The sequence below is a fragment of the Pristiophorus japonicus genome, chromosome 14, assembly GCF_044704955.1.
Source record: "Pristiophorus japonicus isolate sPriJap1 chromosome 14, sPriJap1.hap1, whole genome shotgun sequence".
In the NCBI taxonomy this organism is placed as follows: domain Eukaryota; kingdom Metazoa; phylum Chordata; class Chondrichthyes; family Pristiophoridae; genus Pristiophorus; species Pristiophorus japonicus.
The window spans coordinates 46,060,289-46,085,718 of record NC_091990.1 but is presented as its reverse complement, the minus strand read 5'-3'; the positions used below and the strand labels follow the sequence as shown (position 1 = coordinate 46,085,718).

General features: G+C 44.1%; 1 protein-coding gene across 1 annotated transcript in view; it reads left to right on the top strand.

Annotated features, from left to right (window-relative positions):
• Positions 1-25,430, top strand: part of angpt2b (angiopoietin 2b) — a 176,497-nt gene that overhangs the window by 86,894 nt on the left and 64,173 nt on the right. The window contains exons 5-6 of the mRNA XM_070899204.1: positions 3,006-3,121; positions 15,531-15,632. Coding sequence (XP_070755305.1) covers positions 3,006-3,121; positions 15,531-15,632 — 218 coding nt within the window. The remainder of the gene's footprint in view (positions 1-3,005; positions 3,122-15,530; positions 15,633-25,430) is intronic.

Genomic DNA, 25,430 nt, shown 5'->3' with positions numbered 1-25,430 from the left:
AGTTTCGACTTCTGTCTATCGTCTTCAATCCCTCTCTGAAACAGCTCATTTGGAAGAAAGTCAACACTGCACCAGTTTGTTTTATTGCTGCCAATGCCACTGATCAAGCAATGACTTTCATTTTGATATATTAAGGAACTTGCTTCCCCAAGACAATATGTTTGACAATTCATGTTTATTTTGAGAGGGATAATATCAATTCATCGTGCTGTCACTATGTCCTGGGCAGGTGTTGCTAGTTGGCAGTATGGATTAGGAACCCTGGCGAGTTTCCCTCTCAAACCCAGAAGCTCTGAGGCCAGTTGTAATGGCCTACTGCTGCACTCCCTGAGAACAGTTAACTCAGCACAGACCATAGATTGTACTGGGACCTTCTTCCTCCGCATAGCTCAGTTATTTATCGTTTGGGATGCTCTTGCAACTGCTTTCATAAAATCATTGCTTCTTGTTGAGATTGGCTAATGCAGGTTTTGTCAACTCACTATGTACATACTCACTGGGAAATTATATTGGAATCTTTGGCCCTTATTTTTGCCATGATTGTGCGCCGTCTTTTGGCGTCCAAACATTTTTTGTCATGAAATACTCACTTTCCAATTTTCGCCAACATTTGGTCGCCGGCACCGACTGTGTGTGCCAGTTTAAAAATCTTCGGTGCAGACACGAGTCAAAACAGGATCGGGCGCCGTTTTTGTGCATTTAATCGATTTTGGCTGTCCATGATTTTTTTTAGTGCGGCACACACTGCCCAAAAGCCCTGCAAAAAAAACGTACGTTAACTTAAGGAATCGGCGCGGGGCACAAGAGGACAGGAGTGAGGCAATAAGAATACACAGTAAAATACCTTTTTCTTCACAGGGAACTCTTTTTGGAGCAAGGGAAGATTTCCGGGCCGAAAGGACTGCTCCCCCGCAGCTGGACCTGCTGCAATCCCGGAGCGAATGGCCCCCACCCCCCCCCCACCCACTCAATCCCGGTCCCCCTGCGAGTTGAAGTTCGGGAATAGGAGGGCCTTTCGGCCGGGGATTACAGCAGGTCCAGCTGGGGGCAGGGGGGTCGGGGGGCTGCGGTGGTAGCAGGTCCAGCGACGGGAGAGATCCTTTGTGGCCCTTTCGGCAGCGGTGGGGTGGCAGTCCTTTCGGAGGAGCGGGCTTCAACTTGCTTCAGCGTCTGTGGTTGCCCTGGCAACATCAGCTTTTTGCACATGCCCAGAGAGTTTTTAGCGCAAACTCCGCCCCCCAGGCGAACTTCGGAGAGTGCGGCGCCAAATTCAAATATTTCTTTGGCGAAAGTCCCGATTTTTTTTTCTGCCGCAAACGTGCACAAAAAAATCAGACGTTAACATGCGCGGGCGCCAAAAATCCAGCAAGTGGAAAATAGGGGCCTTTAAATAAGTTGTCCACTTTCCTGCATTAAGTAACTTGGTTAGTTCTTCCAAAGTCAGTTACATTTCAAGCAAGGTTCATATCTCCACTGGCTTCATGGGAGAGCGGAGACAAAAATTCTGAGGTGAGTCAACTCAAGTCACTCTCTCAAACTTTGTGATTCCATGTCGGCTGGAGGACGATGCAATCTAATTATCGAAAAAGAGCAGCCAAAAATAATTTTCCCTCCCACCAAGCAAAGTTATTGAACAAAACAACAATATTGTGCCAACAGCAGTGTGATTGGGATTTAGAATCGCGGAAAGGGGGGATGGGTTGACAAAAGATGGGTTGACAGTCAGAATTTAGATGAAACACCAGATTATGATATAGCTTTTTAAAATTTACACGGTGCAGAAGCAAGTACTCTGTTAGTAATTGGTATAGAGAGGCGAAGGCACGATTGGTGGAAACTGTAATGAGACATGTTCTTCACTAATCAGTACTGAGCAATGCCCCTGGATCTCATGAGGGGGTAATGAATCACTTTTGAATTTATGAGAATCTATCACAACAACTTTTAATGTATGCCTGAAAGGTTAAATGTTGAGAGATATCGAAGTGTACTCCTACTTGTTAGTAGTATAATGTCGACCTTAGCAACACAGAGTCCGTTACAGGGTTTTTTTTGCCTATGTTGCAACATACCCATAGATATCATACATAGTAATACTAAAAATGTGACTTCTTTTCTTCACCTTGTCAAAAGGGTCAGTAAAGCCGTGAGATGGCGATAAACAGATTGAAATGCAGTTTGCATATTTTAGAGCTATAAATAATATTAATAAATATACAAATGAGAGTACTTCAACCATAGATGCAAAAAGCACTGGAGCTGCAAATTTCCAACCCAGGAAAATAAATGTAAGATGTAAATTTAGTAATTATTTTGTTATCACTCTGTCTCTTGCCCTCCTCCTCAATGTGATCAGCAGCGCAAAATTAAACATAGTGGCAGCTGCAAACAGTTGTGATCCGCATAGAGGCACGCTACTGGTGATCTCCCTCTGGGCTCTGGGGCAGTAATTAATATTTAAATCCCGTGTCCAATAGCCTCAGGAACACTTGTGTACCTTTTGTGAGCATCAGCAATGGTAGCCCCAGCAGGCAATTGACACATAGCTACCTTGTCAAAACTATCGTTTCATGTTTATTTTAATAAACAAAAACTTGCTCATATGTTGAGCTGCTGCCCTGATGGGGATATGATTCTATTTTCACTGATTTATTTATTCCAGTGTTGATCAGCCTCTAGATATTGCTCCATCTGGAAAAATGAGGAAAATGACACTGCTGGGCCTGTTTTCACTGACTTGTCCTTACTACAAGCCCAGCTCGAGGATTAATCGAGGGAGAGTTGTGCCTTTGTCCTGGACTTTTGACAGTTATAACCCCCCATCACCACCCTCCTTCCTTCTCAGTGCAACAAGGGAGATAGAGACCTTTATCAAGATACAATAAGTAACATTAAAGCCGTGTCAGTTGTGATACAACAATTGGTCTGAACATGTGGTTAAATACTACATTTACTTTTTTAACTGGTTGGAATAAAATGAAAGTGTCTGTTGTTCTTTACTATAGATTTTCCACGGGTTACAGAAGTTGCTTTTAAGGATTGTGCTGAAGTGTACAAATCAGGCCTAACGACAAGTGGCGTCTATACACTCCATATCCCGAACACAACGGAAACAGTGAAGGTGAGGTGAAGGAACTCCACTCCCCATCCCAGCCACCCTTCAAACAAAAAGTTCTGTTTGTGTGATTTGTTTTTCTTTTGATTGTGCAATCTTGTTTTTTATCTTTATTTCTGTTGTTGTCTTACATCCTAAATGAGATAAATATCTCATGATGTTTATCCATGAGATACCTTTAGTGTGCTTTGTAAATATGGTTTTGTTTAGCATTTATTGAACATATGAGGAACATGATGGGCAATGGCAGACATTTAGAGAACGCATGGATGAATTACAACAATTGTACATTCCTGTCTGGCGTAAAAATAAAAAAGGGAAGGTGGCTCAACCGTGGCTATCTAGGGAAATCAGGGATAGTATTAAAGCCAAGGAAGTGGCATACAAATTGGCCAGAAATAGCAGCGAACCTGAGGACTGGGAGAAATTTAGAACTCAGCAGAGGAGGACAAAGGGTTTGATTAGGGCAGGGAAAATGGAGTACGAGAAGAAGCTTGCAGGGAACATTAAGGCGGATTGCAAAAGTTTCTATAGGTATGTAAAGAGAAAGAGGTTAGTAAAAACAAACGTAGGTCCCCTGCAGTCAGAATCAGGGGAAGTCATAACGGGGAACAAAGAAATGGCAGACCAATTGAACAAGTACTTTGGTTCAGTATTCACTAAGGAGGACACAAACAACCTTCCGGATATAAAAGTGGTCAGAGGGTCTATTAAAGAGGAGGAACTGAGGGAAATCTTTATTAGTCGGGAAATTGTGTTGGGGAAATTGATGGGATTGAAGGCCGATAAATCCCCAGGGCCTGATGGACTGCATCCCAGAGTACTTAAGGAGGTGGCCTTGGAAATAGCGGATGCATTGACAGTCATTTTCCAACATTCCATTGACTCTGGATCAGTTCCTATCGAGTGGAGGGTAGCCAATGTAACCCCACTTTTTAAAAAAGGAGGGAGAGAGAAAGCAGGGAATTATAGACCGGTCAGCCTGACCTCAGTAGTGGGTAAAATGATGGAATCAATTATTAAGGATGTCATAGCAGCGCATTTGGAAAATGGTGACATGATAGGTCCAAGTCAGCATGGATTTGTAAAAGGGAGATCATGCTTGACAAATCTTCTGGAATTTTTTGAGGATGTTTCCAATAAAGTGGACAAAGGAGTACCAGTTGATGTGGTGTATTTGGACTTTCAGAAGGCTTTCGACAAGGTCCCACACAGGAGATTAATGTGCAAAGTTAAAGCACATGGGATTGGGGGTAGTGTGCTGACGTGGATTGAGAACTGGTTGTCAGACAGGAAGCAAAGAGTAGGAGTAAATGGGTACTTTTCGGAATGGCAGGCAGTGACTAGTGGGGTACCGCAGGGTTCTGTGCTGGGGCCCCAGCTGTTTACATTATACATTAATGATTTAGACGAAGGGATTAAATGTAGTATCTCCAAATTTGCGGATGACACTAAGTTGGGTGGCAGTGTGAGCTGCGAGGAGGATGCTATGAGGCTACAGAGTGACTTGGATAGGTTAGGTGAGTGGGCAAATGCGTGGCAGATGAAGTATAATGTGGATAAATGTGAGGTTATCCACTTTGGTGGTAAAAACAGAGAGACAGACTATTATCTGAATGGTGACAGATTAGGAAAAGGGAAGGTGCAACGAGACCTGGGTGTCATGGTACATCAGTCATTGAAGGTTGGCATGCAGGTACAGCAGGCGGTTAAGAAAGCAAATGGCATGTTGGCCTTCATAGCGAGGGGATTTGAGTACAGGGGCAGGGAGGTGTTGCTACAGTTGTACAGGGCTTTGGTGAGGCCACACCTGGAGTATTGTGTACAGTTTTGGTCTCCTAACTTGAGGAAGGACATACTTGCTGTTGAGGGAGTGCAGCGAAGATTCACCAGACTGATTCCCGGGATGGTGGGACTGACCTATCAAGAAAGACTGAATCAACTGGGCTTGTATTCACTGGAGTTCAGAAGAGTGAGAGGGGACCTCATAGAAACGTTTAAAATTCTGACGGGTTTGGACAGGTTGGATGCAGGAAGAATGTTCCCAATGTTGGGGAAGTCCAGAAGCAGGGGTCACAGTCTAAGGATAAGGGGTAAGCCATTTAGGACCGAGATAAGGAGAAACTTCTTCACCCAGAGAGTGGTGAACCTGTGGAATTCTCTACCACAGGAAGTAGTTGAGGCCAATTCACTAAATATATTCAAAAGGGAGTTAGATGAAGTCCTTAGTACTCGGGGGATCAAGGGGTATGGCGTGAAAGCAGGAAGTGGGTACTGAAGTTTCATGTTCAGCCATGAACTCGTTGAATGGCGGTGCAGGCTAGAAGGGCTGAATGGCCTGCTCCTGCACCTATTTTCTATGTTTCTATGACTTCAATATTGCACCAATCTTCATTGATATTATACCAACAGACTGCCAGATTTGGATACTATTGATTCTTTTCATTGTGTCTAACTGGAATGATATTGGTCAATGGCTGTTCATTATAACACTAGGGTATTTCACAAACAAAAAACGGCTACTGTCATAATAGGCATATACAGAGGGGCCAAAATTCAGAGTCTCAAAGAGACCCCTTAATGCCCGTTTGCAGCGGCCGTTCCTAAAAATCGAATGGCCACCGCTTTGGGGTCAACTGGCTGACCCGACCTAAATTCAGGTCAGGGATTTTTCGGCCTGGTCCCCATCCCACCCGAGTGGTTGCACCGCCAATAAAAATAATAAAAAAGCAATAAAAATACTTACCCATTGATATTCAGCTGAATTCGTCGATCACCCGCCACACGGTGCCCCCGGCAGGTTTTTCTGCCGGTGCACCATCTCCGTACTGAGTGCGGCCCGGCAGCGCGGCCACTCTTAAAGGAGAGGACAACTGACGCGGCCGCAATGCAAACATTTTTTCCGGCTGACTTGCTGATCGGCCGGCAAAAAAATTGCCCCTGGTTTTGGCAGGGCCGCCAACGGGCAGCCTGGCACCCCCTTTTGGGTGCCAGACCACTGGCTCGGCCAAAACCCTCCCTGGTGGCCCAGTGGCCAAAGTTAAAAAATGATCGAATTTCTCCCCTTTAACGGAGGGGAGAGAGCATGGTGACGCACACGCACTGTGACATCACCATCACTGCACCGCTGATTGTCAACCGACCCATTTTTAGCCAGTCAGCCTGGCCATGAGTCTAAAGCCCGCCCCATTATGATCCATTTCCTGTAGGACTTTGAAAAAATGTCAAAGTCCTGAAAATGGATCTACTTACCGTACCAGGAGTCCCAGCGGTGAGTACCATTCCAAAACTCATAGGTGTGCCAGCTTTCTGTGCACCTGAATTTCGGCCCCAGAGACTGAGCCAAATTTTACAAATATTCTTTGTGTCCCGTTTTTATTTGTTCCCACTTTTGGGTTTTCCCATGCCATACACGATTGCCAGAGTTGAGATAGAGGTCACACGGCCATCTGCCTGAACTGTGCCAATGCTGTGCTTCAGTCAGTTACCTAAGGTGTATCGGAGTAGCCTGGAATGAGTCATCTACCATATTTATGGTTATAAATCCTTCCCTCCCTATGTGAAGAAATGCCTCGAATGTTCACAGCAAAGAATGCAGAACTGAACCCAATGTAACATTAGCAGCACAATCCTAAAAACTGTATTATTTCATTATACCATTGCATTCAATTTTGATGTGACATGTTACCATTTACAGTGTTTTCGTAGATGCAAAGCCTGTAGTTTGCAATGCCCATTGTCAATCATTGGAGTAGGCTAGTGGTTCATAACAGTGGGAATCGTCAGTCATTGGAGAAGGATTACATACAATGGTTCATAACCTTTGGCATTGGCAATGGAATTCTTAGGAAGATGTTTGCTAGTTGAAAGATAGAGTGAGGACGAAGAGTCAGACGAATAGATAGATATAGAAATTGTTAGACAATCAACTCTCTTACTTTATTTAGGTCACAGAACCTCACAACCATCAGTGCATGTCTGCCTCAATCACACAGTCTCTGATGCCAAGTTGACAGACAAGTGCATCACTGATATCAGTTCAGCCCCCATAACGAATTGGTTGATTGATAGCAAACATTGTAAGGGACAGTTATCCCACTTGAAGGAAAAAAACAGTAGACTGCTTATCATATTTCCCAAATTAAGTACAATTGAAGTGAGTCCTTTCATATTTTTCATACATATTCTACAATGATGTAATATGCGGGGAGTTTGTGTCTTTAAACACTTTTCTCCTTTTAAGAAGAAAGAGCAATGATCTGCATGCTGTGGGAATTCTATGCTGGAGGGAAATCTTAATAGTTGTTTTGGTGAAGGTAGGTTACTAATTTTCTCCAGTTGTAGCATTTTCTATTAATTCCATCCCAAAGTAGTGATAATTCAGGTAGCCTATTAAAGGATTAGTGAAGTGTGGCTGAGAGTATAATTGCACCCATCACTGCGAACAACTGCATTAAGACTAATTGTTTACATCACCTTTGCTTTTATTATTGTGACTGAATATTAGAAAGTTCCTAGTCTTTATACAGTCATTCCCTGAGATAAGTGCAATTATATTCTCAAGAGCTATTTAAAAAGCCTTTAATTGGCTACCTGAACTATCACTTTTCTGGAACAGAATTAATAGAAAATGCTGCAACTGGAGAAAATGAGTCCCAAAAGTGATATACTGAAAACATTGAAGGCCAAATATACTGCACCATTGAATGGGGAATGGCTGTTTTCACCCACAATCTTCTGCGGCTGAACTCCCAATCTCAGTTTTCCCACTTCCGTGCAACACAACAACAACTTGCATTTATATAGCGCCTTTAATGTAGTATAAAACATCCCAAGGCACTTCACAGGAGCTATCCTCAAACTACCCTGATGGGATTTGAATTCACATTCTCTAGATTATTAGTCCAGTTCTCTAGATTACTAGTCTATAAATTAGTCTGCACAATGAATAAAGACTGCAAGATGTAACAACAGCTTGAATTGATAGTTAATGTAATGAAACCAAGTCATTTCACAGGAGGGTTATCAAACACAATTTGATACCGAGCCACATAAAGAGAAATTAGGACAGATAATCAAAAACTTGGTCAAAGAAGAAGGTTATAAGGAGCGTTTTAAAGGAGGAGAGAGAGGTAGAGAAGGAATTTGAGAGTTTAGGTCCGAGGCAATTGAAAGCATGGCCGCCAATGGTGGAGCGAAGAAAATCGGTGATGCACAAGAGGCCAGAATTAGAGGGACGCAGTGATCTTTTAGGGTTGCAGGAACAGAGGAGGTTGCAGAGATAGGGAGGGACGAGACTATGTGGGGATTTATAAACAAGGACGAGAATATTTAAATCGAAGGATTGCGGAACCAGGAGCCAATGTAGGTCTGCAAGCACAGGGGTGATGGATGAACGGGACTTGGTGTGAGTTATGATACAGGCAGCAGAGTTTTGGATGAGCTCAAATTTACAGAAGGGAAGTAAATATTAGAATGAGAATCACCTTGGGTTATTCCCTTACATTTCTGGCTTGGTTCAGGGTGACGTTAGCAGAGGCGAGAGTGCAGGTTACTAACCCAGCCTTCAGCTGGAGGTGCTCTGTTACACACACAATCTGCAGAAAGAGAAAATAGCTCAAAGCAAGAGGATCACTGAAAAAAATCCCAATAACCAGACTATATAAAGCCAGATTGGAGTGTGGGAGGAGGGGTAGATTACAGAACTTGAGGAAAAAGTTGCTGGGAAGTGTTGAGCCAAAATCACTTCAGTTTTGAACTGACAGCTATGTAATTAAATCACTCTGCTTCTCAAGGCCTCAAGCATAAATCAAGTGCTTTGAGGATCTCTCAACTTGCAATCACACTGTTACAGAATTCTTAAGCCGTTTAATACTTCAACACTGAGTTTAATATCGGCAAGCTAACTCCTCAGCACACCCAACGTTGAAATTAGATCTGCCGACATACTCTGCAGTTGGTCGTCAGGGGGGCTTTAACCAATACAACACGTGCTCCGTTATGCAAACCAGAGACACCAGCCTCATGATGCCATGGTGACTGGTCTCTGTCCAAAAGAAAAAGTTGGTTGCCTGGCAACATAGCATGGAGCTCATATTCCAGCTGGGTTTGCACTGCAGTGCTTTTGAGCTCATGCCAGCTTCAAACCATTGTCGGGTCGAGATGGTCTTCACACTGGTGTGAATTCAGACTGCAGTTTGTCAGGTGCTAAAGTCATAGTCACATGCTGAATAGCCATTAATGTCAGTTTGCGCCTCCAAATTGACCATATATATCAGTTGTAGCACTAGAGGAACAATTTATACACCCAGTCTCAATCTTACAACAGTAAAACTTATATATCATGTATGTAATATTCAAATTTAATGGTGTTCCTAATAAGTATCATTATACGTTAAATATAAATCTGTGCTGCACAGACCAATTTTTCTAATTTTAGCAAGTCCTATATTTCAAAGGAGAATGGAGAGCGAGCTTTTAAAGACCTTTTTTAATGACTTAATGTTGCTGAATTCTTATACGTTTTATATTGTAAGGTGGCTTAACTGTAACTTACCGGAGGACATTTGGCTGAAATCGGTTTAGTGTTTCGGAGCTTAATATAGTACCTGCCCCTTTAACACTAAAATGATGGCTCTTAAGGCTTTTGTGTTGAAATGGTTGGAATTTTGCAGGGGGGTCAGTGGGTGTGATCAGTGGCAGGGTCAGGTGCGAAAGTATTTTTTTTCACAGCGGGTCGGGACCCTGCCGTCAACCCCCCGCCACACACCTTTCCCAATGCTGGGTCTGTCAGCGCTGAGCAGACCCGACACACAGCGGCGGACGACCCAATTCAGGTAATTTGTGGCTTGTTTAGAGCAACTTCAGAATTATTGTCAGCTTAGCTTTTGCATTTGACAGCTCGCCCAGGCTGGTTATGGACCACGTCGGTCAAGCTGAGACAAGAGTTCAGTGACCATTGCCCCAGCTGATTCCTAAAGTAATAGCTCCCACCATACAGAGATATCTTCCCTCAGTCACAAGCTCTTCCTCACTGCATTCCCACAACAGATTCACCAGCCTACAAGTTTTTACACAGTCTCTCTCCAGTCTGACTTCATTACCTCGCACCATTGACAGATCGCTTCTGTCATTTCTACTTCACCTGCCATCTATTTCATCAGCATGGCTGCCCTTTCTATTCTCTCACCTTGGTCATCAGAATCCCACCACGATCAGCCCCAACACCAGCAGCACCAGGCACATCAGCAGTACCAACAACAACACCGCCAACCTTCTCCGCAATCACCTGATGCTACACAGACAGAGGGCATCAGCACCCAACCACATTGCTGCCCGGGAGGCCTGGGATGGCCTCACAATGGCCAGATTTACTTCACTTGATGCTGTCTACCCTGGCTGCCACATAATGCGCCAGGTTGGCATCACCCCACACTAACACCATAAAACATCCCTGCCCCAACATCCCCAGCATCGAAGCACTGACCACGCTCGATCAGCTCGGTTGGGCGGGCCACATCATCCGCATTCCTGACATGAGTCTCTCAAAGCAAGCGCTCTACTTGGAGCTTCGACACGGCAAGCGAGCCCCAGGGGAGGCAGAGGAAACGATTCAAGGACACCCTCAAAGCTTCCTTGAAAAAGTGCAACATCCCCACCGACACCTGGGAATCCCTGGCCCAAGACTGCCCAAAGTGGAGGAAGAGCATCCGGGAGGGCGCTGAGCACCTTGAGTCTCATTGCCGAGTGCAAGCAGAAACCAAGCGCAGACAGCGGAAGGAGTGTGTGGCAAACCAGACTCCCCACTCACCCTTTCCTTCAACCACCATCTGCCCCACCTGTGACAGGGACTGTGGGTTCTGTATTGGACTCTTCAGTCACCTGAGAACTCACTTTTAGTGTGGAAGCAGGTCATCCTCGACCCCAAGGGACTGCCTAAGAAGAAGAAGAAAAAGAAAAAAGCAACCCTGCAATTCCCAAGCCATTCCTTTCACTCATCACCATTGCGGGGGTTACCGTTTTGTCTCACCATTCACTGCAACTCACTAAGGCACTTTCAAAAGTGCACACAAATCTATCCAAGAAGGCAAAGTGTTGAAAATAAAGGTTTCAATGTTTGACACCATATTAACAGAAACTTTACATGAACATTGCATAAAGCACTCAAGTGCCTACGTTTATGTGTTGTTAGTTGGTATGATTGCACTAGGATGAGAGTGAGATGGGATATGATAATATAGATAGGGAGGGATGGGTGGAGGTGCAAGGTAAATTGGTGTGAGTAAAGATGTGCAGGAGTAGGATAGGGAAGGCAGAGTGATGGGGATGTGAAGCGAAGCACAGCAGGATGAGGTTGAGTGTGGCTTTGTATTAACCTTTTCTGATTTACTGTGATCATTGAAAGCTTTGCGGCACTGAACCCAGGTCCTCCTGACATTGATCTTCTGGGGAGATCTCTTCCACCCAATGGAAGGGAAGAGAACCTCCCTGTTTGCTGTGACTCCCTCCATAAGCAGTGCTTGTCAGTGTTTGCAGCACCTCAGTGCTGTGGAACACTGACAGCACAAAAGTCAAAATAAAATTGGCCATGGTCTCTTTAAGGAAACCGACTGATGATGCGTCATCAGATGATGTCATCAGACTTGCCTCCTCTAATTTCCCGGGAAATGCGCTGGGCGGGTTTAACAAGCCCCATCAAGGGAATTTCATTTCACAGAGCCGGAAGGAGTCAGCAGCGGGTCGGGACCCGCCACCGATGTCGTACGACCCGGACCCGCCGAGGTTCGTAAAATCCCAGCCAATATAACTGTATTGGGCCAGAAGGGGACTTAATCTCACATTCATACTTTTAGTGCCCTAACTAACCAAGCCTTGCCCGGTTTCTATGCTTCTTTCCTGATTACCTTACTGGGGTGTGGTTTCATAGGTGCCGGTTACTCTCTGACACCACACTCTAAGATCCATTCGTCATGTAGGACCCTAAACAATGAAGGTTAGTCGACTATTTGACCACTGAGGATAGCACAAGGGATTTAAACTTGTTTTCTCCTGATGTCCACACAAGCCTGTGATTTCTTTTTTTGGAGGGGGTATCCGCTAGGCCGTTAAAATGCCCTGAGTTACTTACCCGCTCTGGAGCTGCCAGGACCCTGCAAGGACACCTGCTCTGTGCTGCGACGGTACTTCCTTACATATGTATGTTGGGTCCTGATGATGTAATTGGGACCTGACTGCAATTTTAACTCGAGCCTGAGTGGGGAAACTGCTGCGGCTTTCCCGGGACAGAAGATCAGCTCCAAAAGCAGCCGAGAAGGGTAAATGTTTTTCTTTCCTTTGTGGGGCCAGGAAAGCTCAGAACTCCCCTTCCTTTCCTAAACACACGAGCTCCGGAATCCGATCCCAACAGCTGTCGGTGGGCCAACCCCAGGCCACCTGATTTTGCACGGCTTCCCGCCCAGAACGGGATTTAAACGTCTAGGCCTCATTCTTCTTCGGGCCGGTGGTAGATCAACATGGTATGGTGTCCTGTCGGGTACTTGCTGACAGTTTAAATCCAGGGCGTTGTGTTTAATATCAGCCAGCTAACTCCAACATTGAGCAAAATAGCCAGCAGGAGTCAGAGTCTAGCGATCAGCAGCAGGAAATCCTTCCACCCAAGCTCAGGAGGCTTAAGGCCCACATTGTCGTTCCCCACCTGAGTTCCCCAGCTAAGTCAGCTTAGACTGGGACTCGAATTAGTGACCTTCTAGTGTGTAGAATTTAATGCTGTAACTAGCAGTGCTTTTTACCTGTTTGAACTAATTTGAGGAATGGAAGAACATTAGCACAAAGGAATGAAACAATGACGCACTTCATTCATCAATTTACCATAGGGGTAAGGTAGCATAGTGGTTATGTTACTGGGCCTGGATTAATTATCCAGAGACATGAGTTCAAATCCCACCATGGCAGCTGGGGAATTTAAATTCAATTAAATTAATCTGGAATAGAAAGCTCGTATCTTGAAATTACCGGATTGTCGTATAAACCCACCTGGGAAGGAAATCTGCTGTCCTTAACCGGTCTGGGCTTTATTTGACTCCAGACCCACAGCAATGTGGTTGACTCTTAACTGCCCTCTGAAATGGCTTAGTAAGCCGCTCAATTGTGACAAAATCAACACTGTAGGAGCACTTTCACCATTGGGACTGCAGCGGTTCAAGAAGGCGGCTCACCACCACCTTCTCAAGGGCAATTAGGGATGGGCAATAAATGCTGGCAATGTGCAAAGCTTAACCGAGATTTTAGCATAAAAGTTATTTATGTAAGAATGCATGTTCAGTTTAGTGAGTGGAAGAAATTTAAATTAGGTTTCACAATTATGGTCGTCATAAAAAGCTGCTGCATCATATGGCACATGAAATACAGTCCAACTAGTGCCAGAATGCCTCCTATAACTATTAACTTGGCAGCCTATAAATTAATTGTAGGTAGTAAAGTGAACATTCCCATGAGGTAACCGTATTAAAAAGTGTAAGGGATACAAATGTGAAAAGGAAGAATATTTAGAGTTCTGATTCCATTAACCAATAAGCACTGATTGCTAGTCTCAAGAACAACCATCGACTAAAAACAAATTAACTTTCTCAAATACTGGATTTACATTAACACGACAGCTGTGAAAACAATTTATGCTGCATCACTCCACACTCCTCTTTTGACTAATGGTTGGGGAACACAGGAGAACGGTAATTCTGTTAACTCGTTTTGAAAGCTTCCACTGTCTAACTACAGATTCACGAGTGAACATTAATGCTGTTTCTACCATATCTCTGTTCCTTCCATTGGCTAATGACAGAGACGTGAGATAGCACTCAGGCTGTTTACAACACATCTCACACTCCTCCACTGACTAATGATAGCAACTCAAGAGAGCAGTAATGCTGTTTGTAACATATCATCATATTGTTTTCCACTGACAATGGCAACATGACAGTGTATTAACATTGCTTTATAACGCAACACCTCGAGCTTTTCCTTTGAAAGAAAGACTTGCATTTATACAGAGTCTTTCACAACCTCAGGATGTCCCAAGGCGCTTTACAACCAATTAAATATTTTTGAAGTGTAGTCCTTGTTGCATTGTAGGAAAAAGTCGCAGCCAGCAGCGGGGTTGGGACCCACTGACATCGTCCACCACGGACCCACCAAGGTCAGCAAAATCGCGGCCTTAGTTCTTGGAAATTCCCTATTCTCGAATAGGGAGTTCTCACTGAGAATCTTTCTTTAGGAGTCATGGAGAAGTGGGGTGATAAAGCTGTGCAAAATTTTATATTCTGTAATCTCATGCAGACAATAATTGTAGCAAATTTGTCAGGAGAGACATTGTGGGTCATTTTACCCCCAAAGATGGGTGGGTTTAGGTTGGGTGGGATCTCAACCTGCCTCGAACCCGCCCACTTCCGATTTTAATGGAGGCGGCACGGGGGATCGCTGGAACCTTTTCAGGAGGCTGAGTACCTCCATTTTCACAAGGTTTTTAACTGCTGTCGGACAGGTTTCCCTGGCCTTTGGAAACCCGGCAGGTAAAAGGAGGTGAGAAGGGCTAGATCCATGAGGTGCCTTTACACCACTGCTTGTGGGCCAGGCAGGAATATTTCCCCAGGCCCAACAAGCTCACCCTGTAAATGCTTCCACCCCACGATTTCACCGAACCCAATCCCTGGGATCACCAATTCCCCCCACTATCTCTCCTCCCCCGTGCTCTGTCAGCTTCCCTGACCTCCTCGCGATCTCTCCACCCACACCACTAAACCTACCTGCTCCTGGCCACTGCTTTTCCTTATCTGCCAATCAGGTTGGCTGTCGGGCAGGAAATTTTGCAAAAAGTTTTTTAAAATGCCCTCGGGGATCCGTCCATAAATCTCTCCACCATCCCCCCCCCCGCCACCCCCGCCGCTCCGCACTTAGCCCCACCCCCACCCGCTCTGAATGCACGCCCCAGTAAATATCAGGGCCATTAGTAATGCTGATTATTATAATACTTACAATTATAATTATTCTAGTCAGATGATAGATTTATTTGTTCTTTGAAACCCTGAGAGCAACATTTAAACATGATACCCTGACTTAAAAATGAGATGAAGTATTGACTGTACCTATTGAAGTAAAATCATCTTTGCTGCTCAATAATTTCCTTGCTTTATTTCACTGTTTGAGGAGAATTCATTTTAGAGGAGCTGACGCCAGGTAATCTCACCAAAAAACACACTGACGTTGATCCATGATTGGCTGAAGGTCTAGTCAGAATTGCTGGGAATGCGTCACAAAGATGTTGAAAATGGAAAAACAATCTGCATTAACTCCATTCTGAAGCTCCTTTTAAAATGCCAGCACAAATTATTTGAATTACTACCTTCACATTTCTTCTCTATAGGTTCTCTGTGATATGGAGACGAATGGAGGGGGATGGACAGTCTTCCAGCATCGTGAAGATGGGAATGTAGAATTTAACCGTGACTGGAAGGACTACAAACTGGTGAGAAACACTTCGCTTTTGATTTTTAAGAAGTTCTGAATTTGAAAGTAAAAGCTGATTAGCATAACATGTTGTTGTGAAAAGATACAAATGGGCTTGAAACTGAGGAAGAACACAAGATAGGAAATATTCTGATGTTAATGTCCTCAAAATATTCAGAAGGGGACACATGAACAATGTTCCCTTCCCAAAGAAGAGTACCAGGATAAAATTCAGGGCGTGAGATGGCCGTCCTAGTCAAGTTGCAAAGGCTTAGAACAAGTAAATCCTCAGGGATTTATGGAGGTTAAAAACTCATTAGCACCCAAAAAAAGGCGCTGGGGGTGCAGAAACGATCCGAGCGCCTGAATGGATAGGCCTGAGGCGCCCCTAATATTGGGCTTTAGGACTCATTATCATTGAACTGGTGAGCTGCGGACACTCAATGCAACTGGAGGAGAGGACTTGAAGATCAGGTAAGTCTCAAAGGGGACGGGGAAAGCGGGGCGACTGGGAGATTGCGAGGGCTGCCTGGACTTAATTAATCGCTGGTGGTTGTGCTGCAAAGCTAAACACTAGATGCAGCAATGGGGTGAGGGTAGGATTTTTTGGGACAGATGAATTAAGATGGGCTGAATGGCGCTCCACCATGGTAAGTATTTTGTGACCCTGTGGAGAGGGTATGATGAGTGTTGATTTTAGCACAGCAAGGTTGCAGCAAGAAGGACAAGTGTGCAGGATGATGTATCTGCTGCTCAGGAGGAGCATGAGCTGAAACCTCAGAGAAGCGATGACCATAGTAGTATTAATTCGAATGACAAAAAGCTTGCAATAGGGAGAGAGTTTGGAGTAAAATTTTCTTCTATCTAGAAGAGAAGAGCTGAAAGATCTTCCTCAGATATGTCAGATGTTGGTGCACTTTTGCATGTAATTCCACATCAAGCAATACAGACCAGGACAACAGACTAAAACTCCACTGAGAGGAACGAGATCTCCTTTTAACCTTTAACTATGCTGCTCAAATACTGTAATCATAACAACAACTTGCATTTATATAAAACGCCTTTAACGTAGTAAAATGTCCTAAAGGCATTTCACACACATAATCAGACAAAGAAAATTGACACCGAGCCAAAGGAGGAGAGATTAGGGTCACAAAATACTTACGGTGGAGGAGTGTCATTCAGCCCACCTTAATTCATCTATCCAAAAAAAGCCTATCCTCACCCCATTGCTGCATCTAGTGTTTAGCTTTGCAGCACCACCAGTGATTAATTAAGTCCAGGCAGCCCGCGCAATCTCCCAGTCGCCCCGCTTTCCCCGTTCCCTTTGACACTTACCTGATCTTCAAGTCCTCTTCTCCAGTTGGCATATTAATGGAAAATATTCTCCATGAAGTTGTTGAATAATATATGAGCTGGAGTTTCTGTTTGTTACGCTGGTATTTCCAGCACAATTCACCTCAAATCGGCCAAACCAGCGCAAAAGATCGAGGAATTTCAAGCGCAAATTACACTTCGCCCAACTCACGTTTGCGCGCTATTTTGCCACAAAACTGGCCACGCCCCCAGATCAGAACAATCACCATTGCAAGATTCCGCACCTGTTTGCGGGGCTTCGGGGAGGCTCTTAAAGTGAAGCTTTTATTTAGGCGTAAGGGCATCAATAGACACGTTTTAAAAGCTTTTAATTTTTTCTTTAATTTACCAAGAAACTGACCACTGTACACCAATGTAACAAGCACAAGGTTCTGCATAGTTTTGTTTTTTTAATGTCATTTTCAGTGATTTAAAATCAGTTTACTCGCAGGTGGTGGACTGATTAAAAATGTTTATTTTTTGTGATGAACCCATTTTCAGCTGTATTAATAAAACTGCACCAAGTTACCACTCTTTAATAAATCAATAAATATTTTTTAATGCAAAATAAATTACATTCTAAAACGCTGCCCGATTGCGCTGGTTCATGGCAGACTTTACATTCGAAGATATACAAATGGGTTTGAGCCAAACATACTTATGGAAACTAGTACAAATTTGAGTGCAATTTGTGCCCAGATTACTAATTAAGCCCAAAGGGGAAATTCTTGGCTGTTCAACGTGTTTATTTGACTCATGATGGAGACTTAATTAACTCACCAGTGATTTTGTTGCTTGTGAATAATCCTTCAGCAGTGGAATAAATGTCAGATTCAACGGGTGTTTTTACATTTCATTGCAAGAAACCAAACATTAAAAATAAATATATTACAAGTTGAAACAGGCTAACATTTAACAATTAGCTGTCCATTTGCTTTTCTATTTAAAGTTTTCACAAATTGCACAGTAGTTTTCACACTGATGCAGGACTGCCGCATATTCACAAGGTTCCCTGGTGGCACTCTCACCTAAGTTAGAAACTGAACTCCAGGACTTGAGCACATAATCTAGGCTGACAGTTCAGGGCTTCATTGTTGAGGGTGGCATGTTTTAGAATAAATGTTAAACCAAGTTCTGATCTGGTTGTTTAGAAATCCCATTGCACTATTTGTAGAAGAGCAGGGAAGTTCTACTGTGTAAGTAAAAAGCAAGAAACTGCAAAATGCTGGAAATCTGAAATAAAAACAGAAGCAGGTCAGTCAGCATTTGTATATTAAACCAGTAAATATTTCAAGTGTAAACCCTTCATCAGCGCTGTACAATATACAAATGGACAACATTTAGGAAGCAACAGTACAAAGGAAGGGAGAGGAAATGCTCATATACATACGAGGGAGGAAATGGGCCATTCTGCTCCATCTCTCATATATTCTATTCATTTTTAAATGTTGTTCATCATAATTTCTTCCAGTTCTAATGAAGCGACTACACCTGAAACATTAACTTGTCTGTTCTCGTCATAAATGCTGACTGACCTTCCAGCATTTCTGAGTTCTCCAGATGTCATGGCCAATCTTTATCCCTCAACTAACCAAGAAAAGCCCAGATTATTTAATCACTTATCTCAGTGTTGTTTTGGGTTTTTTTTTGCTGTGAGCATATTGGCTGCTATGTTTGCCTCGAAAACAACAGTGACTGCATTTCATTAGCAAAGAGACATCCTGGGGACATGAAAGGCACCATAGAAATTCAAGGGCAATGCCACCCGGTCTGATGAAAAGGCAATGGGTTGGGTTAGGTCACTCTCTGTATAGCAGGAGACCAATGGTAGTATGTTTTCTATTTGGTTTTAACCGATCCCTGGCTCTGCAGGAGAGTTGTGAGATTTGTGAGAGTTGATCTATTGGAAAGGCCTCCAGGGAAGAAAGAACTTGCAGGAGTCCCAGACCGGTTAATAATTTTCCAATTTAGGCAGAGTCGAGACTTCACATTCTCTGTCTGGTAAATGTCCCACGGCTGCACAATCCACATATTTGTGGTTGGAGGAATCAGGTTTAGCTGCAAGCAGTAAGCGTTTTTTAGTACGTGCATCTCTGGTGGATTTTGTAATATCCTCTGGTTACATCCCAGGCAGCAATATGAAGATATTTATTACCAGCCTATGAAAAGGGCCATTAGACAAATATTTTCACTAATTTTAAAAGATATGTTTTTCTTTGTAGTATCGAACATAAATAATGATATCAGCAAGCAAACAATGATCCCATACCCAATTCCGCCAATGAGAATTGTTCAATGACCAGAAGATTTTCTGCTGCGGCAATACTATCAGAACATTCATGCCATGAAAATATTTTGGATACTAGTTCCAAAATACATTAACAGGGAGGCGGGAAGGGTATGGGGTAGCCCAGTAGCAGACGATGAACCAGGCAAAGCCAGGGGTGTGATGCGGCAGGGCCTCAATTATAATAAAACAATGCCCCCCCCCCACTCCCCGCCCCCTGACACCGGCCGTAATGAAGACCTGACCAGTGAATGGTCCCCAGCAGTCAGTGGCATGATGAGTGGGAGGGGTCAGAGGGTAAGCCTGTGGATGAAAAGGGAGATGGAGGAGAAGCGTGTGGAAGGGATCGGGAGAGGGAAGAGAAGCATGTGGAAGGGGTCGAGAGGGGGAAGAGTCATGTGGAAGGGATTGGGAGTGGGGAGAAGTGTGTGGAAGAGAGTGGGATTGGGGAAAGAGTTCGGGAGGGGGGATATGCACGTGGAAAGGATATGGAGTCGGGAGAAGCTTGTTAGAGTGATTGGCGAGGGATGGATCTGGCCACCATTGGGATGGGGGGAGCTCAATGAGAGGCCCAAGGATGTCTTGGGCCTTCCTTGCATTGAGCTCGCCCTATCCCAATGGTCGATCACTCTAACAAGCTTCTCCCGACTCCAGATCCTTTCCACATGCATCTCCCCCCTCCTGATCCCTTTCCCCACTCCCGCTCTCTTCCACCCACTTCTCCTCACTTCCGATCCTTTCCAAATGCTTCTTCCCCCTCCCGATCCTTGTGCAGTCCGTAGGAGTACTGCGGCCCCTCCTGGCCCACAAGGAAACCCGAAATATAACTTCAACACATACCAGGTTCTAGCTCCCAACAGGTTTACCTGACAGGAGAGCCAGCACGACCACCAGTGGTCAGACCCGACCTGCATATTTACAGTAGCACCTCGCTCACTTCCTACGGGTGGCCTGCCTGCCTGCTAAAGAGAACAGCTTAATGGCAGAAAACCAGCGGGATATATGAGGGTAAGTGGCACGTCTTATTTTAGCAACCCACTGGTCCGGTTTCTGCCAGATGGGACCAGTTAAAATAGGGACCAATATTTCGGCATTTACTTTTACGTGTCAGCTGTGGCTAAGTTTGTAGCACCCTTGCCTCTGAGTCAGAAAGTTGTGGGTTCAATTCCCACTCTAGGGACCTGAGCACAAAAATCAAGGCTCACACTCCAGTGAGGGAGTGCCACACTGTCGGAAGTACCCATCTGCTCTCAGGTGGATACAGAGGATCCCACGGTACTACTTCAAAGAAGAGCAGGGAAGTTGTCCCCGGTGTTCTGGCCAATATTTATCCCTTAATCAATATCATGGGTCATTATCACATTGCTGTTTGTGGGAGCTATATTGGCTGCCATGTTTCCTATGTTACAGCAGTGACTACACTTTAAAAAGTACTTCATTGGCTGTAAAGCACTTTGGGACGTCCGATGGTGGTGAAAGGCGGTATATAAATGCAAATCTCTTTTCTTTTTTTTTACAAAATCAACTTTTGATAAAATATAAAGTACCCACGACTTGTTTGCTTATGTTGCAGTGTTGGATACAAGGTCATTTCTTATCATGAGCACTGGGTATAAGCTCAGAGCAATTGTGATAGTCTGTGGGCGACTGTGAGTGTAATGAACGGCAAGTATCATTGGTCCATCATTGACCGCAAAATCCGGGCCATGATGTCCCCTTGTTCTTGGTTCCCCCACCAAAGGAAATATTTTTACCGTATCTACCCTATCAAATCTTTTAACATTTTAAACACATCGATCATATTGCCTCTCAATCTTCTCATTGCAGTTGCTATCTGCATTCTAGTTCAGATTTCTCTCTGTTTCTTTGTACATAAAGGGTAAACACCTCAAATTACAAAAGAAAATTGTAACAGTGAAAAGAGGAAGTTCAGTTTTAATTTTATGGTTTTAAAAATAGCTTGTGTTGAACAAAGGCTATCATCCTTCACTAAGTTTCAAAATAGAAGATAGGAAACTGACAGTCTCTGAGAAAAGCAGATTCTTTTTGTTCAGAAATCAATGAAGATAAAGATACTGTGATGGTGAACAAATGCAGCATGTTATCTGCTTGGAAGCAGAATTTCTAGTTGCTTTCAAGTGTCAAAATAAGACGGCTATTCTGCATCAGTTGCAAACCATTAACCCTTATTTTGCCGTGGTAATAAAACTGTTAACATTTGGCTGCAAATAAATTATTTGAATTTCAAAGAAAAAAACTTTAAATCCAGAGACTGTCTTCTGTTTTGTTCAGTCTTCTATTCCTCTTGCCTTAATTCTTGAAGGGAGGAATTAAAGCTCCATGTATCTTAACATAAATTCTGTGGGGGCAAAATTGCCCTGTGCCCAATTGGGAACATAGAAACATAGAAAATAGGTGCAGGAGTAGGCCATTCGGCCCTTCTAGCCTGCACCGCCATTCAATGAGTTCATGGCTGAACATGCAACTTCAGTACCCCATTCCTGCTTTCTCGCCATACCCCTTGATCCCCCTAGTAGTAAGGACTTCATCTAACTCCTTTTTGAATATATTTAGTGAATTGGCCTCAACAACTTTCTGGGGTAGAGAATTCCACAGGTTCACCACTCTCTGGGTGAAGAAGTTTCTCCTCATCTCGGTCCTAAATGGCTTACCCCTTATCCTTAGACTGTGACCCCTGGTTCTGGACTTCCCCAACATTGGGAACATTCTTCCTGCATCTAACCTGTCTAAACCCATCAGAATTTTAAACGTTTCTATGAGGTCCCCTCTCATTCTTCTGAACTCCAGTGAATACAAGTCCAGTTGATCCAGTCTTTCTTGATAGGTCAGTCCCACCATCCCGGGAATCAGTCTGGTGAACCTTCGCTGCACTCCCTCAATAGCAAGAATGTCCTTCCTCAGGTTAGGAGACCAAAACTGTACACAATACTCCAGGTGTGGCCTCACCAAGGCCCTGTACAACTGTAGCAACACCTCCCTGCACCTGTACTCAAATCCCCTCGCTATGAAGGCCAACATGCCATTTGCTTTTTTAACCGCCTGCTGTACCTGCATGACAACCTTCAATGACTGATGTACCATGACACCCAGGTCTCATTGCACCTCCCCTTTTCCTAATCTGTCACCATTCAGATAATAGTCTGTCTCTCTGCTTTTACCACCAAAGTGGATAACCTCACATTTATCCACATTATACTTCATCTGCCATGCATTTGCCCACTCACCTAACCTATCCAAGTCACTCTGCAGCCTCATAGCATCCTCCTCGCAGCTCACACTGCCACACAACTTAGTGTCACCCGCAAATTTGGAGGTACTACATTTAATCCCCTCGTCTAAATCATTGATGTACAGTGTAAACAACTGGGGCCCCAGCACAGAACCTTGCGGTACCCCACTAGTCACTGCCTGCCATTCTGAAAAGTCCCCATTTACTCCTACTCTTTGCTTCCTGTCTGACAACCAGTTCTCAATCCATGTCAGCACACTACCCCCAATCCCATGTGCTTTAACTTTGCACATTAATCTCTTGTGTGGGACCTTGTCGAAAGCCTTCTGAAAGTCAAAATATACCACATCAACTGGTTCTCCCTTGTCCACTCTACTGGAAACATCCTCAAAAAATTCCAGAAGATTTGTCAAGCATGATTTCCCTTTCACAAATCTATACAGACTTGGACCTATCATGTCACCTCTTTCCAAATACGCTGCTATGACATCCTTAATAGGAACTGATCCAGAGTCAATGGAAGGTTGGAAAATGACTGTCAATGCATCCGCTATTTCCAAGGCCACCTCCTTAAGTACTCTGGGATGCAGTCCATCAGGCCCTGGGGATTTATCGGCCTTCAATCCCATCAATTTCCCCAACACAATTTCCCGACTAATAAGGATTTCCCTCAGTTCCTCCTCCATACTATACCCTCTGACCCCTTTTATATCCGGAAGGTTGTTTGTGTCCTCCTTAATGAATACCGAACCAAAGTACTTGTTCAATTGGTCCGCCATTTCTTTGTTCCCCGTTATGACTTCCCTTGATTCTGACTGCAGGGGACCTACGTTTGTATTTACTAACCTTTTTCTCTTTACATATCTATAGAAACTTTTGCAATCCGTCTTAATGTTCCCTGCAAGCTTCTTTTCGTACTCCATTTTCCCTGCCCTAATCAAACCCTTTGTCCTCCTCTGCTGAGTTCTAAATTTCTCCCAGTCCCCGGGTTCGCTGCTATTTCTGGCCAATTTTTATGCCACTTCCTTGGCTTTAATACTATCCCTGATTTCCCTTGATAGCCACGGTTGAGCCACCTTCCCTTTTTTATTTTTACGCCAGACAGGAATGTACAATTGTTGTAGTTTATCCATGCGGTCTCTAAATGTCTGCCATTGCCCATCCACAGTCAACCCCTTAAGTATTATTTGCCAATCTATCCTAGCCAATTCACACCTCATACCTTCAAAGTTAGCCTTCTTTAAGTTCTGGACCATGGTCTCTGAATTAACTGTTTCATTCTCCATCCTAATGCAGAATTCCACCATATTATGGTCACTCTTCCCCAAGGGGCCTCGCACAACGAGATTGCTAATTAATCCTCTCTCATTACACAACATCCAGTCTAAGATGGCCTCCCCCCTAGTTGGTTCCTCGACATATTGGTCTAGAAAACCATCCCTTATGCACTCCAGGAAATCCTCCTCCACCGTATTGCTTCCAGTTTGGTTAGCCCAATCTATGTGCATATTAAAGTCACCCATTATAACTGCTGCACCTTTATTGCATGCACCCCTAATTTCCTGTTTGATGCCCTCCCCAACATCACTACTACTGTTTGGAGGTCTGTACACAACTCCCACTAACGTTTTTTGCCCTTTGGTGTTCTGGAGCTCTACCCATATAGATTCCACATCATCCAAGCTAATGTCCTTCCTAACTATTGCATTAATCTCCTCCTTAACCAGCAATGCTACCCCACCTCCTTTTCCTTTTATTCTATCCTTCCTGAATGTTGAATGCCCCTGGGATGATGAGTTCCCAGCCCTGATCATCCTGGAGCCACGTCTCTGTAATCCCAATCACATCATATTTGTTAACATCTATTTGCACAGTTAATTCATCCACCTTATTACAGATACTCCTTGCATTAAGACACAAAGCCTTCTGGCTTGTTTTTTTAACACCCTTTGTCATTTTATAATTTTGCTGTACAGTGGCCCTTTTTGTTCTTTGCCTTGGGTTTCTCTGCCCTCCACTTTTCCTCATCTCCTTTCTGTCTTTTGCTTTTGTCTCCTTTTTGTTTCCCTCTATCTCCCTGCATTGGTTCCCATCCCCCTGCCATATTAGTTTAACTCCTCCCCAACAGCACTAGCAAACACTCCCCCGAGGACATTGGTTCCGGTCCTGCCCAGGTGCAGATCGTCCGGTTTGTACTGGTCCCACCTCCCCCAGAACTGGTTCCAATGCCCCAGGAATTTGAATCCCTCCCTGCTGCACCACTGCTCAAACCACGTATTCATCTGCGCTATCCTGCGATTCCTACTCTGACTAGCACGTGGTACTGGTAGCAATCTCGAGATTACTACTTTTGAGGTCCTACTTTTTAATTTAGCTCCTAGCTCCTTAAATTCGTTTCGTAGGACCTCATCCCTTTTTTTACCTATATCGTTGGTACCAACGTGCACCACGACAACTGGCTGTTCTCCCTCCCTTTTTAGAATGTCCTGCACCCGCTCCGAGATATCCTTGACCCTTGCACCAGGGAGGCAACATACCATCCTGGAGTCTCGGTTGCGGCCGCAGAAACGCCTATCTATTCCCCTTACAATTGAATCCCCTATCACTATCGCTCTCCCACTCTTTTTCCTGCCCTCCTGTGCAAATTGGTTGCTATGTTTCCTACAATATAACAGTGGCTACACTTCAAAAGTACTTAATTGACTTAAAGCACTTTGGGGTGTCCTAAGCTTGTGAAAGGCACTATATAAATGCAAGTCATTCTTTTTTTACATTCTTTACTGAACAATATGTGAGATGCCCATCTATCCACACAGCAAGTTTCCACAATCAGCAATGTGATAATGACCAGATAATCTGTTTTAGTGATGTTGATTGATAGATAAATATTGGCCAGGACACTGGGGATAACTCCCCTGTTCTTC